Below are 16,797 nucleotides of genomic sequence, written 5' to 3' on the forward strand. Positions count from 1 at the left end.
AAACTAAAAAAATGTATTTATAAAATTTCAACAGTAGTAATAACTTAATTACTTTCTTTGTATAAAGAAAAAAACAGCTGCTGCTATTTCAAGAAGGGCTACCAAAACACACCAAACATTTCTGTAAGGTGTTCTCCTGATGAAGAGCATAGCTTAAAACTTTGATAAAGAGGCAGTTTTGTGATCACTGCACATTATGTAAATAATTCCTGATTTAAAGATACAAAACCAGAATGCCATGTTTAATATCATGTCATGTATCCATGCCAACCTGGCTCTCTCTCTCCTTCCATTTTAGCTTTAGTACAAAGAAACAAAAAAAAAGGAAAAAAAAAGATTCTAAAACACATGTCAAGCAACCTGCTCTGTTTCCCCTGAGAAACATAATGGTAGAATCCCAAACAATGAAAAGCCTTTTGATTTTTCAGGTCTGTGAGTTACACATTGTAACACTGCATGCCTGAAGTGCTTATTTAAAAACCATAATCAATTACAGTATCATAAGTTGGTCCAAACCAAACATCACAATCAAGCAGGTACTGCTATTCCCAAGCCCTTCAGCCACCTGGGCTCTGGGGTGCACCTAGATGCACACCTGGGTGTAACTGCCTGCCTGGGACACAAACAGCATTCAGCAACTTCTGCTCTGTCACTGGAAAGTTTTCCCACTGCCTTTTTGGGGAATACCTGTCACCTGAGCTGTACTGGAAGCCATTTATAACACCACACAAATACTGGAGTTGTAAAGACAAGACAGCTTTGCCCTGCAAATTCTCTGCCTGTCTAAACCATGAGTTATTATTGACCTGAAAATTTCACATCTCCCTCTGCAGCCTCTCAGGGCAGAGGTGTAAGAGCCCCATCCCACCCAACAGGATTCTCTGGATAGCCACGTGGGTTCTGCTCATTTCACAGCTTTTGTCTCCAGAAGGCAACCTGGTAACAGTTGAAAAAAAAACCAATTCAACCAACCCAACCCCTTCTGGTCCTCTCCAAGCCAGCATCCAATCAAAGAGCAAAGCCCTAATTAATGAACTCACTCATGCTTCCATGCCTTAACCTCAAGACTAGCAGTTAATTTTGCATTCACACGTACAAAGGTGTTCTCACAAAAACCATAAGTTAACTCCAATCCCGGAAAAATCATTCCCACTTTTCCAAGGCTGGTTACCACTCAAACTTCAAAGCTTTCAAGGACACGAGGGACACTTGAGGGCAATGTGGTCTTCAACTCTGCCTCAAAGCTTTTCAATGACTCTTCTACAAAATTTACAACTGCCATGTTACACAGTCTGCAAATGTGAAATTCAGAAGTTCTGAAAATATTAAAATACTTAACAATGCAATAATTTGGCATGAAATCTGCTTTCATGAAATCTGAAAAAGGCTGGAGCTGGTAATTGGGCCAGCAGTGAAAGTTTTTAACAAGTAAAATCTTAAAGAAGAAGAGCAGCATGTGAGCACCAGGATCCTTAGTTTTAGCCTGGGAGGCAGTTTCAGGTGTGTCTCAAAGCACCATTACCTATACCCATGACCTGCTCCAACAGCTTTTAGAGTAGCTCTCAGCCAGTTTTGAAACCAGAGTAGTCTGGACAAAAAGACAAACTGCCCACATTTTATTTCTAAATATTAAGATTGCATACAAATATAATATCTCATGGCTGTGAGGGAGATACAGAATACCAATTCAAATGTCACGCTGTTACACAATCTAAATTCTTGCTTTACAACATCAACTACAGATTTTCATTTTGGGGGAGGGCAGCTTACAAAACATTAATGTATGTTTTTAAATAATTTTAATTCAGACACAACCTTGGTAGTCTAAAGCCAAATAGTCTACCACCGAGTTAATTCCTAACTTCAAACTGTGCTATTTGATCACACTAATTTTTTTTTTTACTCACTCTGGAGTTACCTAACAGATCAATTAAAGGGTTTTATTCTTAAGTATTTGCAAAATCTGCCTCATCTTTAACAAGTATGAAACACATAGCACCAGCCTATGAGTACCTGAAAGAAAGTACAAGAGTTCTGATCTATACCCTCAAATACAGTGTGGAACCTAGTCAGCTAAAAATAATAAAGAAACAACCTTAAAAAAACCGGGAGAAAAACCCATAAGGCCTCTTACCCATCCGACTGTAGGAGCATTTCTACGTTAAACTATTACTCACCCTAGCAACCTCTGTTTGAGGTGCGCTCGTTAAGAGTCCCTGGACTTTGAGGCCGTGTCTGCCGCCGCGGTTCAGCTCCCCGGGAGCAGCGGGGCCCCAGAGGGCTCGGCAGGGCGGGGAAGCCCCCGGGGGAGGCGACGGGAGAGACGGGGGGGGGTCGGCGGCTGCTGCCCCGCCACCTTCCCACCAACACGTGTTCCCGACATAAACTTCCGGGTTGGGCCAGAATCGGCTGCGTAATCCTGTCCCATGCGCGACTTTTTGTTTCCAGACCTTCACCTCTTTAAAGATCCCTCCAACAGCACCGCGATCCCGGGGAAGGGCGGGAGGGCTCCGTCTCACGGCGGCTTTCGGAGCCGCTCCAGCACCATAAATCAAACACCCCCATCCCCCCCGCCTCGTTTCTCCATTTCAGACCTCAACAATCACCGGCCGCGGAAAGAGCGCACAAAGGCGCGGGCCGGCCCGGGGGGCTCTGCCGGCGCAGGGATGCGGCGGGAGGGGCGGCCAAACCCACCGCCGCGCCCGCCCCCGTTAGAGAAGCGCTCCTCCAGAACCGGGGGGCCCCGCCGCCCGCCCCCGCACGCCCCCGGGCACGAAGTTCGCGGGACTACCGGGGCTCCGCCGGGGCGGCGGCGGCGCCCACCCCGCCCGCCGCGCCGCCCCCGGCCCACCGGGACCCCTGCGGGGGCGGCCGCACAGCCTTCCCGGGCAGAGGGACCGAGGGAGACGCGGAGCCGCTCCCAGCACAACGGGTCCTCCCCGGACACCCCCGCGCCGCCGCCGCGGGCCCCGGTGAGGAGCTGAGGGGAAGAAACCCCCGGGGCGGCCCCACAACGCGGAGAGAGACCAGAGGCGGCCAAACAGGCGCGGCGCCAGGCAAAAGAGCGGCGCGGGACTTACTCTCTGTCGCACTCGATCCTCCCGCGGGCTCCTGGAAGTCTCCGCCGCCGGCCCCGCCGCCCGCCGCTTTCTAACTCACAGCCGCCATCTTTGCCCTCCCTCCCCTCACAGGGGAGGGGGGGCCGGGGGCCGCCCGCACCACGTGACCCGGGCCGCGCCTCCCTCCCCCCGCCGCGCCGCGCGCGCTCCCCGCCCACGTGACCCCGCCAGCCACCGCCCGCCGCTGGCGCGCGCTCGGCAGCACGTGACCCGCCCCCCGCCCGCGGGCTGCCCGGTCACGTGGCCGCCGCCGCCGTCTCGCGCCCACCCCCCCCCCCCCCTCCCACCGCCGCCACCGGGCCCTGGCGCGCGCTCCCCGCTCGCCCCCCCCGTCACGTGACATGCCGCGCCTCGGTTTTTCCCTGCCCTCAGCAACGGGAAGGCCGCAAGTTTCTCGTTCCCTCCCCCCCCAAAAAAAAAACCCCGGCGTATCCACCGTCCTTCAAATAAGCGACGTCCCCGCGGGCGGGCCCCGCCCCATGGCGGCGGCCGCAGTCGAGCCTTGGCGATCCGGGCCCGGTTCCCGGTAGGGTGGGGGGAGGGGAAGGCGGAGGCGACCGGCTGTGAGCGGTCACGTGACCTAGGCTCCCGCAAGATGGCGGCTGCCGGCGAGAATTCGGCAGCGCGGCGGAGCTCTCGCGAGATCTCGCGTTTCTCGCTGCATCACGGGGCGGGGGGAGGCGCCGTGCGCGCGCCCCCGCCTGAGGTGGCGTTGGCGGGAGCGGCCTCGGAGCGGCGGGACCGGGCTCGGCCCCGGGGGTTCGGCGTGAGGGGAAACGCTGTCATCTGAGCTCATCCCCGCCCGTGCTCTCGCTGCTGAATGCGTCTCACTTCAGGAGGCCCCCTGGTCTCGTCCCGTCCCTCCGCGGTTGGCGGCTCCGAGCACCCCGGTGCGGCCGGTGCCACCCCACCCTGAGGACACCGCCGCCTCCGCCTCCCTCACGGCACCGCGGCTCTGCAGAGTTCCTGCACACGAACTCTCCCCAGGAGGATGCGGGGGGACATCCCTGCTCTCCTCCCTGGGGTGCTGGCAGATGAGTTTTCCCTTGCGAATATTGTACAAGCTGCTAATGTGAAACTTACTGCTGCAAAGAGTGAGTTAAAATCTGGAGACCCCTCATGCTAGTTTCACATTTGGAGACTTTTTTTTTAGAGCTGGAGGCCCCCAGACTGAGAAGACTTGTTAAAAGAGACAATCTTCCAATAAAATGCTTTCCCAGTTGTGTAAAAACATGAAAATTTGTAAGAACTTTCACACAGAATTGAGCCAGACATAAATGAAGTGTGAGCAATCATGAAATACCTTCAAATGTTCAGTATTACTCATTCAATCTTGTGCAAGTTTGCTTATTTTATCATTAGACAAATTTAACAGGGATTAATATAACCAATAAAGGATTAGACAGATTAAGGCTAAACTATTTAAAGACAAAGCAACATTAATTAAACTGACTTAAGTAATTCAGATTAATCAGTGATGCTGCAGATGGAGAAAAAGATGACAGAAGTGAGGCCAGAGACCAGAAGAACAATTTTAATGGCAGCTTTTATCTTGGTTATTGCCCTCTGCACACTTCAGATGAAGGCATGACGAAGTACAGCTCACACGTGCTGAATCCAACTTTAAATCTCAGCAGCTCTGTACAATCGTGACAAGAAAGGGAGGGTTTTGATGTCTTGAGTTGAAAAGGGAGTTTACCTGTCAGCGTTTTTGATCATCCTCGACTGCAATAGGTGAGTAATCCCGCTGGTGGAGATGCTGCTTTCCATTGGCGTGGAATTAGCACAGGCACATTTGTCTGCAGGACTCTGTTTCCATAGAATTTTGGCATGTAATTCACGGATCTCACTGCACTTTCTAGTCAGAGATTTATTTTTTTTTAATATCATTGGTAGATACAATTCTGAATGTAATTATATTTTATAATCTATGAAATGCGGTTAGCACCTACTGGCATTTTACTCTGTGACTTTATAAAACGATGTTGCTTAATGTCATACTCAGCAGTTACCCTCAGGGATTGTTTTTACTTGATTTCTAGTGGCTGAAGCACAAATTGTAGGGATTTCATCTTGTGAACGAGAAATTTGTGTAAATGCTGTCATTTATATTGCAAATGTGACAGGTGCTCTGTGAGAACTTGCTCTCAGGTGGGAATATTTAACAAGCATCCCCTTGGTATATTGGACAGAAAATGAAACTACGGATTCAAAGATAAAATAAGATTTTTTTAAAACTGGATGAAGTGTTCATCTAGACCGAAGAGATTTACCTTGAAGATTTTCTTCCCTTTCTGAGCACATCAAACGCCTCGCTCGCTCTTCCTTCCCTTCCCCCACAAAACAATTTCACATTTCCGCAGTAAAACGTGGTGCTCCCGCGAGCTGCTCATGCGGCACTACGGGAGAGAATATTTAGGTCACTGGGTTTTAGCGCTGGTTCTAGCGGGAGCCGCGCTGCTCCCTCTGGATTACGGGAGCGCTCTCTCCATGTGCTGCCGCGCGTCCCGAGCCACAGCGGCTCCGGCCACGCTCCTTTGGGCTGGAGGCTTTAGCATTTTAACTTCTCATCTCTGGCTTTTGGCCGCAGCCAGCTGAGGGGTGAAGCCAACGTGTTTTGCTAATTCACAGTGTGATCCCACCGCGCCGGGAGCAGCGGCCAGTTAGAGATGACGTTGTTTTCTTTGTTGCTCTGGGGAAGAGAATTCCTTGGCTTCCTTTGCCCTCTACTGGTGGCCCGCACGGCTTCGATGCCAACTCAGTTGCTTTGCTTAATATACACATATAAAATAATTATTTCAAATAGACAACCCCCAGCAGCTGAGCAAAACTACAGTTGAGGGCGTTTCCAGAGCTTTCCCAAGACATTAGGAAGAGTGCTCCCTATTTCTGCAGGAAGGAAATCATTTTAGTAATTTATGCAGATCTTTTTTTTCCAGTTGCATCCCAGCTCTGTGATAAGTACAGTGCAAACTGGGGTGGAAAAATCAGAGCAGTGTCTGCTCTGGTGCTTTTGCAGAGAGCTTGGAGTACCTGCCTTGATGGAAGAACACCATGGATATGAATGTTCAAGGATATGATGCCCAGAGGATGACAGCTGGCTGCAGCTTTGAGTTTACAAGAAAATACCCAGTGCATTTTGTTTGCCTCTCTGACAGCACCCATGCAGAGCTGGGTTTGTTCTGTCTTCTCCCGAAGTGCCTGAATGCAGAGCTATCACGGGAAGGGGAGGGATGGCCTGGAATGCTGTGCTGCCTTCTGAGACTCTGCAGTCACACTGAATTCCTGTCCTGTGAGCCCCCATCTGCTGTGGGACAGCTTGGAAAGGATGAGGCCCGAGTTCTTGCTTTAGATGAGAAGGGTTTTTTTCCTGTTAAGGGAAAGGATGGCTTTCAGCTGTATGACTGCCTGGCTGTTTATGTCACTGTGGGAATGCCCCAGAGACAAGCAGCAGCCTGTGGCTACAGATAAGCCTTGGGTGGGAAGCCACCCCTGTGGTGATAGCGCTTGGGCCAGAGCAAGTGCCACCACCCCAGGTGCTGAGCACACTCAGCAGGCCTTGCTGCAGGAGGGGTGACACAGATAGGAAACAGGAGCCATGCACTGTTGCTCAGTGTAAGCATTCTGCTTATCGTGGAGCACCAAAGTCCTGTGTGGCAATTTCCTGGCTTCCACGATGGCATCCACTTGGCATCCATCCAGATCCCCGATCCATGCAGGCTTTGACCCATTGCTCTGTTACTCTTTGCCATTGTACTTTCCTGATTTCAAAGTGGATGTGCTAGTCCTGTTGGAAGCTTCTGACCAGGAAATCGATGCTGAAGGCAGTTCCAGCTCTCCTGGTGATAATGATGGCTCTGTCATTTGGCTTTTAACATTTTAGCTGCTCTCGTTATGGAATGGGGATTTACATAAGGTCTTTGATGCTTTAGTGCAATGCTGGAGTATTACCTGCTCTCCAGGCAAGCTTGGAAGATGGAACTAATAGACTTAAATTTCAGCCAGGGAGATCTAAGCCAAACATCGCGTAATGCAGCCTAATAATTGCACAGAGCAGAGTTTTACAATCCCGCCAGGATTAGGGGTTCCCGAAATCCCCGCTGCGAGGTGGCGTGGGCCGTGTGCCCTGCGGAGAGGTGCAGGAGGGAGGCAGCGTTGGCGGCGGGAGGTGCCGGTGCACCGGCAGAGCGGACAGGGCGGGGGTACCACCGGGCCCCCGCGGGCTCGCACGGCCCGGAGGGTCCCGCTCCCGCCGCCGCGCGCTCCCACCCACGTGGCGCGGCCCGGCTGTGGGAGGAGCATTCCCTGCCGGGCCACCAATCAGAGCGCTGCCTGCCCTCGGCACGGACCAATCAGCGCCCAGGGAACACACATTTAAACCCTGTTCCCGGGAGCCGTAGCCACCGCGGTGTGACAGGGGGAGGGCGGGTTATGGCGGCTTGCCCCAATCAGAGGTCTGAGCGCGATGATTGGCAGGAGATTAAACCAATGGGGTTGCCAAGGGTAACGCGGCGTCTCCCTGCGGAGCGGTTGGCGGCGCCGGGGACTCCACGGGGACAGTCGGGGCCGCCCGGCGCGGGGGCTCCGGGGCGCGGGGCCACCGCCGCCGCCGCCATGGCCGGAGGTGCGCGGGGCGGAGCGGGCACGAGCGGAGCGGGGCCGGGGCGCGGCGGGGCCGGCGGGGCTGGGCCCGCGCGGCGCGGGGCATCTCCGCGGCGCGGAAGCTCCTCCTGGGAGGTGCGGGGAGCCGGGGCCGGCGGGACTCCTCCCCCGCGCGGTGTGCGCAGCTCGCCGGGAAGGGGCTGGGCCGCCGCGGCTCGCCCTGCCGCATCCAGCCCTTTAAACATGGCGCAGGCCGCGGCGGCCGGGCGATGACCGCGGGCGGCCGCGCCGGACATGGCTCAGGCGCCGATCTTCCCCCGTTGCTCCTAGGGAAGAACATGCCCAAGACCAGGGCGGGCGGCGTGGAGAAGGCAAGCCCCGAGAGCGCCGAGAGGAAGGGCCCTAGCCGCCCCCGGGCCGGCGGGGTAAGCAGTGCCCGGGCCTGGGCGGGCGGAGCGGGGCGGGCGGCTCCCGGGGCTCTGCTGTGCCTTCCGCGTCCCCCCGGTGCGGGCGAGCCAGCGTGCGGGCTGTCCCGGGGAGCCGCGGGGCCCGGGCCTTCGGGAGACCCTCAAATCATTCAGGAATCGGTCAACTTTAAGTACAGTCGGACTCTTTCCGTGTATCCCTGTGCCCTCCGCCGACAGGCACTCGGCTCGGCATTCCCTCCGTGCCATCTTCCCCGTCCTGTAGTTCTGTCACAGGCAGCTGGCCGGAGGCTGCTTGTCTCTTTGCCTTTAACGGCCAATGGAAATAGTTGCGGCTGTTGCATTAAATCCCGGAGCCCCTCTGCAGCCAGCCTTTCGTGTGTTTGCTGCGCTGAGAAAATCTCTGCTCTCCCGAGTCTCAAGCCTGGCACAGACAAAGACGTGGCAGCGGCATCTCGGTTGCGCCAAGAGCGCAGCAGGCAGGGAGCTGGGAATGAAGGGAGGAAGCTATGCTGGAAAAAAGAGTTGTTCGTTTCCTGTTCATGGTGTATTCAAAGCCTGAAGGCTCAGCTGGCAGGTGGACTGCACTTCACTGCTTTGGGCTTTCTCCCAAAATGCCCGTATTTAAACTTCTTACTAAATCTTGAGGACTTTGAAGCTCAGGGTTCATTGCTTGCATTTGTTAAAACAGTGTTTTCATAGTATTTCATGCTTTGAAGCCCCGTTTTTTTAATAAGCAAGTTTTGCCTTTTATAGGCCTTTCAGAAACATTAAAGGTCAGGGAGTGTCTGATTTGCTTTTTTTCAGGCTGTTCCATCTTAATCTCAGTCTTTAGTAGTTTATTTGTGGGCTGAGATTTGAGCCTTTAACTGGTCTGATTTTGTGTTAATTATGTACATAGGAAGTTTGTTATTCATGACCACGTTAATTATTAAAATTATCCTATCTATTCTATTGTCTACTTTGTTTACTTTTTCAGTGTCTGTGACTGAAATGCTGAGGTATTTGTTTAGTCAGCTATATCTGAGCTATCTTTTTTTAACTATTGGGACCCTTTGTCCCTTGCTTTTCTAAGAAAATGGATGCATATTTTTGTTGTTTTAACTGGCATGCAATGTCTGAAAATTGCTTTTGGTTGAGTCAAACTATAGCCAAGAAAAACTCATTCTGCCCAAGTTGCATCTGTTTGTCCAGACACTGAGATTTCACGGCTGGAATGTGCCTGACATACCCTGCACAGGCAAGCACAGCCAGGTGGCAGGAGGCTGTGAAAGCAGAGGTGACAGGACTCCACTAATCTTTGCTGAATTTGACACTGCTCACTGTTGGCATCTTGGAGCCTGAGCCAGTGAACAAACCCCAGGCTCTGTGGTGTCTGGCCATGCCAGAGGGTTTTGCCATTTTCCATACTGGGCTTTGCATAAACTCTGTAATGGCCCTTTTTTTCATAAACAACCTTTACACTTTATTTTTATGTCATATAATGGATAAAATATAGCAATGTTTATCTCCCATGCTTTGCTGAGAGGTGTCACTCAAAGCAGGCTGTAAAACTGATTCCTGTGCTGCTCAGTTGAGCATATAATTTGCTGCAACAACATTTGACACCTCCTGAGAGTATCTGGGTAGCTCATACCTCTCTGGCTGTGAGAGCTCTGTACTGGGCCTGGGCAATTTTTGCTGCACTATTCATATTTTTTTTGGCTTATGCTCTTTGAGGCTGCCTTCCTCCCCAGGAGCTCAGGCTTGGGGTTTTTTTTAGCACCAAAGTTCATACTGTGAAGGACAAGGGTGGAGGCTGGAGTTAGCTATGACTACCCCATCCTGCCACATTTTATTATTTAAGTTCTCAGAGTGCTCAGTACTGTTATGTTTTCACTTAGAAATCACAACCTCAGTGAGGGTGATGCTTCAAACAGTGTAATTCCATCAGCACTGTCACCTGTCAGCCCTGGTTGCTGCAGACTGTTGTGAATGCCAGCTTGAGGTTCCTGGAATCTCTGTGCTGAACTGATTTTTTGTGGGTCTGTTTTAGGAGAATGTGTTTATTGGTCAGTCCAAAATCTACAGCTACCTGAATCCAAACAAAGCTCCTGGTGCTCGCCCCCCGCTTCAAGAAGAAAACTCTGTCATGTATCACGAGGTGAAATGTCAGGGCAAAACACTAAAGGAAACCTACAGGAAAGGAGCTGGTAAGATTGAGCTTTGGATTGCTTATCTTGGTGCATGTGCTCCCACTGCCCCCAATTCTGACATTTTCATCAAGAAATAAAAGCAGTGTGGAGGAGCCCAAATTGTGGATGCTGAGTGCCAGGCTTCACAGTGACTAGAAATGGGAGTTTCTGTGAGTTTATGGAGGGGAAGAAGACCCATCTGGCTTGTGTTTAAAGGTGCATTTAACAGCCTTGGTAATTTGTCAAAGCACTTTGATGCAAACACTTTTACAAGCAGGTATTCTCAGTCCCGTTTACAGGGAGTGTCAGGCTTTCTGGAAACTTGGGGCCTTTAGTTCCTAATTTGGCTCCCCAGCTTTGACAAGGAAGTGAAGATGGATTTAGCTTGTCCCACTGCTGAGGCCTTGCAGCTGTGCTTCTTTTCTCCAGTGAGACTTAAACATCTGTTTCAGCAGATGGGACTGTTAAACTTGATGATTTACTCTACATAAAAACGTTATTGAGCTTTAAACCACTCTCACCTATCTCTGAGTCAGTTGTCTGAGGAGGAGGATGTGGTTGTATTGGGGTAGGATGCAAAAAAACCAAGTAAATGTTGGTTGTGGGGAGTGTAGATTACTTGTCAGTGCCAGCCCTTTAGCTCCCATGGATTTAGTCTAGGTGGCATTGGCCACTTGGTACCAACATCTGCAGCTGCTGAGCCCAGCAGTGCAGGGTCATTGCTGTCCCTTTTCTCATTTAACAGAGCTCTAAACCACTGGAATTCATTTAAAGCACTCGGGTATAGTTGGCCCTAAGTTCAGAGCCTTACTCGATTTCCTTGTCACCAGGAAAAAAGAATGGTGGCAAAATAGTTGAAGGTGCTGTGAAACCAGAAGACCAGAAGGATAAGGAAGGTGGGTGCAATCCTTCAGTGCCCTCCTCTGATCAAAACCAAGAAACTGTGGAAACCCAAAAGACTCCCCTGCCCGCAGACTGTGCTGAGGAGGCCAATGCAAAGCCAGCTCAGAAGAAGATGGTTAAAGCAAAACGAGGACCAAGGAAAAAGTAAGTGATTTGTGGAATTGTGAAAGGACAGCTCTTTGTTTTCACAGGAATATCACACTTTAAAAACCCTAAAATAGCACCTAAGTACTTATTTTGCAGAGGACCTGTTTGTCTTGAGAGCAAGGCTGATGTGTTCTATTGTTCTATCACAAGTGAAGCATTTGCTGGTCACCTGTGGAAAAAAAGAAATTAATGAGCCATTAAGACCTACTTTCCTGTGGACAAATGGGAACGGGTCTTGTCAGAAACAGAACAGTTGGAGGCTTCCTGGCTGAGCTGATATCCTTTCTCTTGGTATCAGAGTAATGTGACCTAACATTAATGAATTCCTTGCCAAGCAGTTTTCATGACCTAAATTTTCGAGTGCCTTCTGGCAAGGCACGCAGGGGGCCCCAGACTTGTAATGTGACCTTCAGTTGATTTCTAACGACATCTCACTTGTATTGTTCAAGAATTAGTACTGGAGTAATGGAAATAGTGTGGGGAAGAAAAGGGATGTAGCTGTGGCTTGAAGCTAAGGGTACTGATAAAAACCACTGATTCATATTGACCACCTTTCAACTTACCAAGCTCAAATAAAAAATTCTTGCACATACCTTTGCTCTAACAGTGTGACTTAACAGTCTGAAATGTGTGTGTGTGTTCTCTTTTTCTTCCTCCTTAGAACACAAGGAAGAACACCAAACCGAAAAGTGACAGATTATTATCCTGTTAGAAGAAGTTCCAGGAAGAGCAAATCTGAATTGGAGGTAGTGCTTCTTGTTTAGATGACATTACTTAAAACAAGTCTGATTAGCTGAAGATTTGGGGAAGTAACTATGGTTTCCATTCCAAATGCAAATAAACTTGTGCACTTGAAGTAATGTTAAGAACACGCTTAAAATTTGGAAATGCTGGTCTAGTTTAGAGCAGAATCTAGCTGTTTATGTATTTGGAGGGGCAGAAATCTGTCTTTCTGCTGTTCAGTTTGCTGGAAATATGAGATGGTTTGGAACAATGAGTGTCATTGGTGGGTAATTTCCTTCCAGCTCTAGAAGAAGCTACAAAAGCTGACCACAATATTGTGGTTTTGTTTGTTCTTGTTTATTCTGCAGACTGAGGAAAGGAGGAAAATAGATGAGCTGATTACAAGTGGGAAAGAAGAAGGAATGAAGGTAACTGCAGTGCCAACCTAAGTAGTCATGTACTGTTCATTATACAGTATCTTGATGTTAATTTATTTAAACAAAGAGTAGCAGAACTCAGTCTCAGGACCCTGCAATTCTCTAAAATGCAGGAAAACTGGAACACACAGTCCTTCCTTTTAGTGAGCAGAGTTGGTCTCTGAAGGATATGTCTGTGCAGCCTCACTTAAAATACTGAGTGGGCTTTAAGGACTTTACAGAAATGCACTTCTAAGTTCTTTGATTGGAAGACTTTGTGTCCAGCTCCCCAGTAACTCAGAGTTTGTCCCAAACTCATCCTGCATTTCTTCCACAGTGCCATGCATTGTGCTTCTACAGCTTTGTCTGCAGTACACACAAATTCCCTTTTGCAGCAGTTTTTTAATGACAAATCATTTCCTAGTAATCAGCATATCTGCAATGATGTCAATCAGCTGGGAAATGAGAAAGTATTTTCTTTTCAACTCAACAGATTGATTATATTGATGGCAAAGGGAGAGGAGTAATTGCTACTAAACATTTTAACCGAGGAGAGTTTGTGGTTGAATATCACGGGGATCTCATCGAGATCACTGATGCCAAGAAACGAGAGGCTGTGTATGCTCAAGACCCATCCACAGGCTGCTACATGTACTATTTCCAGTACCTCAGCAAAACCTACTGGTAAGCTCAAGTTTCTGTTAATAGAGGCTTTGAATGCTGCTAATTGTTTTCTTGTTTTCATGCAAATTTTTTATTTTTAATGGGAACTGTGAATTATTAAATCTTTTGGAGCCCTGATCCATGGTCTGAGAGCCTCCTATACATCTGGGCTATGAGGAATGGTAGGTGACTCAAAGCTCTCTTCTTTGAAGTACAGCACAAGCTGTGTGGAGAGTAGCTCTGCTTGGATGAGGCTTGTAGTGCTGCAGTGGTCTTCTGCCTAAATTCATCCTCTAGTAAAATGGACTCCTTTTCTGAGTTGCGAGGAGTTGGTTTGGAAAGCAGGATGGACAGACTCCCTGGAAGAGAAACGTTTTTTTCAACTTTGACTGGGTGTCCTTGTTGCTCTAGTCTCTGACACCCACTTCAGTCCAAGCTTTATAATTTTTTTCACATCTGGATTCTGCTATTCCTGGAAACAAGCAGCTCAAACAGTCCAAAGATTTCATTTTCTGGGTTTTGTACTAAAAAAATCTCCCAGAGTTGTTTCAGTTTCCCTGCCTTGCCATATTATGGATGCCCATTTAATCGTGGTTGTTCTGTAATGTAACATGATGACATTCTGTTTCTCCTTAATTTTTCAAGACTCATGGATTCCTCCTCTTTGTGTGATTTGTCCACAAGCGTGCCCCTGTCCCAGAGGCAATCCCGTGTTCTGTTCTTGCTCTTTCAGTGTCGATGCTACAAAAGAAACGAATCGTCTGGGAAGGCTCATTAATCACAGCAAGTGTGGCAACTGTCAGACCAAGCTCCACGACATCGATGGCGTGCCTCATCTCATCCTCATAGCTTCCAGGGACATTAAGGCAGGTGAAGAACTGTTGTACGACTATGGAGACAGAAGCAAAGCTTCCATTGAAGCTCACCCGTGGCTGAAACACTAATTCATCTTCCTTGTTTTGGGGTTTTTATTTTTGGACTGAGTGTTCTACAAGGAGTCAGTGCATTTTTTTTTTCCTGCCCTCACTTCCCTCAGCTTTCTTAGTGGATGGCTTATGGTCTTCCGAGCTCCTTAAAAACTGCCTTTTTGCTTTGCAGTATTTAAATACCTATTACAGTTTCCAGGCAGGCTTGAATAATTGATCTTAGATTGCCAAAACTTTTATATCATAAAAGGAAAACCCTCCTTAAAATTCGAATGCTTCTGCGTAGTGACCAGTGCCACTTGAGCAGTGAAAGACTTGCACAGAAATTTAATCACTGGGGTTGTGCTTCTGCTTTTGCAAGGAAATCTCACGCCCCACTTTGGGGTGCTGAACTTGGCTTTATGACAGAAGTACTGCTGTACTCTGACTTGGTCATCCAGTGGCTTGACTGCCTGTCAGACTGCTTTTCACAGCCCAGTGCTGACAGGCTTCTCTGAGATGGATGCTACTGTCATTCTCAAATAATTTGTGGTAGGAATCCAGTTTCTCCTGTGTCATACATTCTGTTGGCAATGAACTTCAAATGCACTGGCACTGAGGAAAAAGGATGGTCAGATTGACTGCTTCCTTTGGAGAAATTGCTCCCAGCCAATTGAGGATAAATTTTGATAGACTGGGTTGATACTGATTACAGATGTGAAGATAGAACTTCACGTTGAGAATTAATGTTTGACATTTACTTATTTTCTAAACTTTGAGAAGGTACCTTTTTATAGTCAATGGCTGATTCTTGGAGGTGTCTCCCAGAGGATTTTAAAGAAGTAAAAACTCTCTCCAAAAGTTTTTTATATTACCTTCCTATGCTAATTAGCCACATCAGAAGCTATTTATTTACTGTGAATGCTTGAAGTAGAGCATAGTGGTTCCAAAAATAGGAGTCATCTTCATATGCAGCTTCAAACTGTAGTGATGGAGTTCATGCAGTGAAGAAAGTAGATTCCTTATTGCCTGGTCCTGTAGGTCTGTCCAGCACAGTCTGGTCCCACTGTCTCACATGGGAGTCGAGCGCTTGGCATCTCATGGATGTTTGGATGTTTCTGTTGGAGAGCCAAATCTGGGATATAGGCAGGCAATACAATGCAGGTCCTTTATGTTAAAGAGGAATTCTTACCAGTTGGAATTTTTGCCAAGGCAGGCTTGGCATGTGTGTAGATGAAAATGGCTGTGAGCCATCAGCCACGCTTGCTGCTGGAAGATGTCAGCAAGGGATCTGTGGCTCTGTTAATGTCTTCTATTCCTCATGTCTTGAAGGCTGCTGCTGTTCCAGCTGAATGCCCTCTAGACAATCTTATGCTTGCCTATGTGATAGGTCAGATAGCAACAACATCCTGGTCGTGTGCTCCAGCAGCAAGAGAGGTGGCTTAGTGATGTATTTTTTAAATTAAAAACTTGAAGACAATGTCTCTGTAAAATAAAGAATATATTTATTATTGATGAAACGGCTGCTATACTACCTGTCTCCATTGCAGTTTTATGAGCATTTTGAAAGAAAGCTGTGAAAATCATTAGCTATTAAATGCTTTATATTATTTACTGCTTCACACAAGGCAAACTCAGCAGAGCAAGCCTGGGTGTTTTCCCATTTCTGAAGAATTAACTGGAGACCTGTTACATTACATGTACTGAGTTTCAGGTAAGCCTCATTGGCCAACTTGTCTGAGTTGGCACTGATTTTTCTCTGGTCTCAGTAACAGAGACCTCAGCAATGTGTACAGTGTCCTGTTAAACTAGAGCACTTCCCTTAAGTCAAAATTGGAATAATTTTTTTTAATTTTATTTAAACATTTATGTGTTCTCTATCAGGTTGAATAGCTTAAAACCTCTGTACTTCAGCATCACTTTTGTAAACAAGAAAGGGGAAAGATCTCCCTTGTTTTACATAAAAAGAAAATGTCTTCTCTGAAAGCTTAATTGGTAATTGAGTAGCACTGCGTTGGAGGATGGAAATAAAGCTCATGTTGCACTGCATCTGTATCCTTTACTTTTCTAGGAACACATACAGAGATCTAGAGATCTATCTCAGTGTATTTCTCACAGAAATGTGTCCTTTGGCTGTTTATCTCTGTGCCTCACAGGAAGGCTTCATCTTCTAACAAGGTGTCACAGGAAAAGACAACCTTGGGTTGGGAGCTTAACTGCTTTTTTTTGAAGGAGATTGGAAAATACATCCCTGGATAAACCATGGAAGAGGATGGAATTCAGATCGCGTGTCAGCATCTCCCTTCAGCTCAGAGGTGCGTCCTGGCTGTTGCTGATTGTTTCTTTGTTTCATTTTTCCCTGCAGAAAGCCTCTGCTCAGGCCATGCCGTAACTGCCTCTCCTGCTGCCTGCTCTAGAAATTACACAATGAGGGCATGGCCAAGGCTTATTGATATTTTGAAGATGGCAAAAGGACTCCAGTAGTTCTGTGCCCTGGCTAAACCAGCTGGCTCAGGTCAGGCACCTGTGGTGTGGCCTTGCTGACAGAGAGTTGTTCCTGACCTCTGGAGGGAGGCTGCAGCTCTGCCTTCTGCTGAGCCACATCCACATTGTGCAGCTCAGCAGATGTGTGAAGTGCCCTACATTTTTCATGCTGCCAGTGTAGGAGAGGGAATCAAAAGACTTCAGAGCCTGCTTTTATTTCTGAAGAGAGTAGGATC

General features: G+C 48.4%; 2 protein-coding genes across 4 annotated transcripts in view; one reads left to right on the forward strand and one right to left on the reverse strand.

The window, feature by feature from the left end:
* Positions 1-3,223, reverse strand: part of SBNO1 (strawberry notch homolog 1) — a 28,875-nt gene extending 25,652 nt beyond the window's left edge. The window contains exon 1 of one of the 2 annotated variants that reach the window (XM_084217440.1): positions 3,081-3,223. The gene's annotated coding sequence lies outside the window, so the exon portion shown is untranslated. The other variant, XM_084217441.1, reaches the window with a different exon arrangement.
* Positions 3,224-7,668: 4,445 nt separating this feature from the next.
* KMT5A (lysine methyltransferase 5A) lies at positions 7,669-16,062 on the forward strand. Of its 2 annotated transcripts, XM_084217381.1 has the most exons (8): positions 7,669-7,743; positions 8,052-8,146; positions 10,182-10,338; positions 11,151-11,367; positions 12,032-12,116; positions 12,462-12,521; positions 13,003-13,193; positions 13,906-16,062. In XM_084217381.1, exons 1-8 carry the CDS (start codon positions 7,734-7,736, stop codon positions 14,114-14,116), a joined length of 1,026 nt encoding a protein of 341 aa, XP_084073507.1. In that variant the 5' UTR covers positions 7,669-7,733; the 3' UTR covers positions 14,117-16,062. The 2 variants fall into 2 exon arrangements, with proteins under 2 accessions (XP_084073507.1, XP_084073508.1); XM_084217382.1 differs by lacking the exon at positions 7,669-7,743 and having other exon boundaries at positions 7,939-8,146.
* The last annotated feature ends 735 nt before the right edge of the window (positions 16,063-16,797 follow it).

Source organism: Fringilla coelebs (genome assembly GCF_963513975.1).
Source record: "Fringilla coelebs genome assembly, chromosome: 17".
In the NCBI taxonomy this organism is placed as follows: Eukaryota; Metazoa; Chordata; class Aves; order Passeriformes; family Fringillidae; genus Fringilla; species Fringilla coelebs.

Excerpts from the sequence above, each read along its gene's own strand:
- KMT5A (XM_084217382.1), top strand. The coding sequence starts at position 7,991 with ATGACCGCGGGCGGCCGCGCCGGACATGGCTCAGGCGCCGATCTTCCC. Across the intron at positions 11,368-12,031 it reads AAACGAGGACCAAGGAAAAA|AACACAAGGAAGAACACCAA; the intron begins GTAAGTGATTTG and ends CTTCCTCCTTAG. Across the intron at positions 12,117-12,461 it reads AGAGCAAATCTGAATTGGAG|ACTGAGGAAAGGAGGAAAAT; the intron begins GTAGTGCTTCTT and ends TTTATTCTGCAG.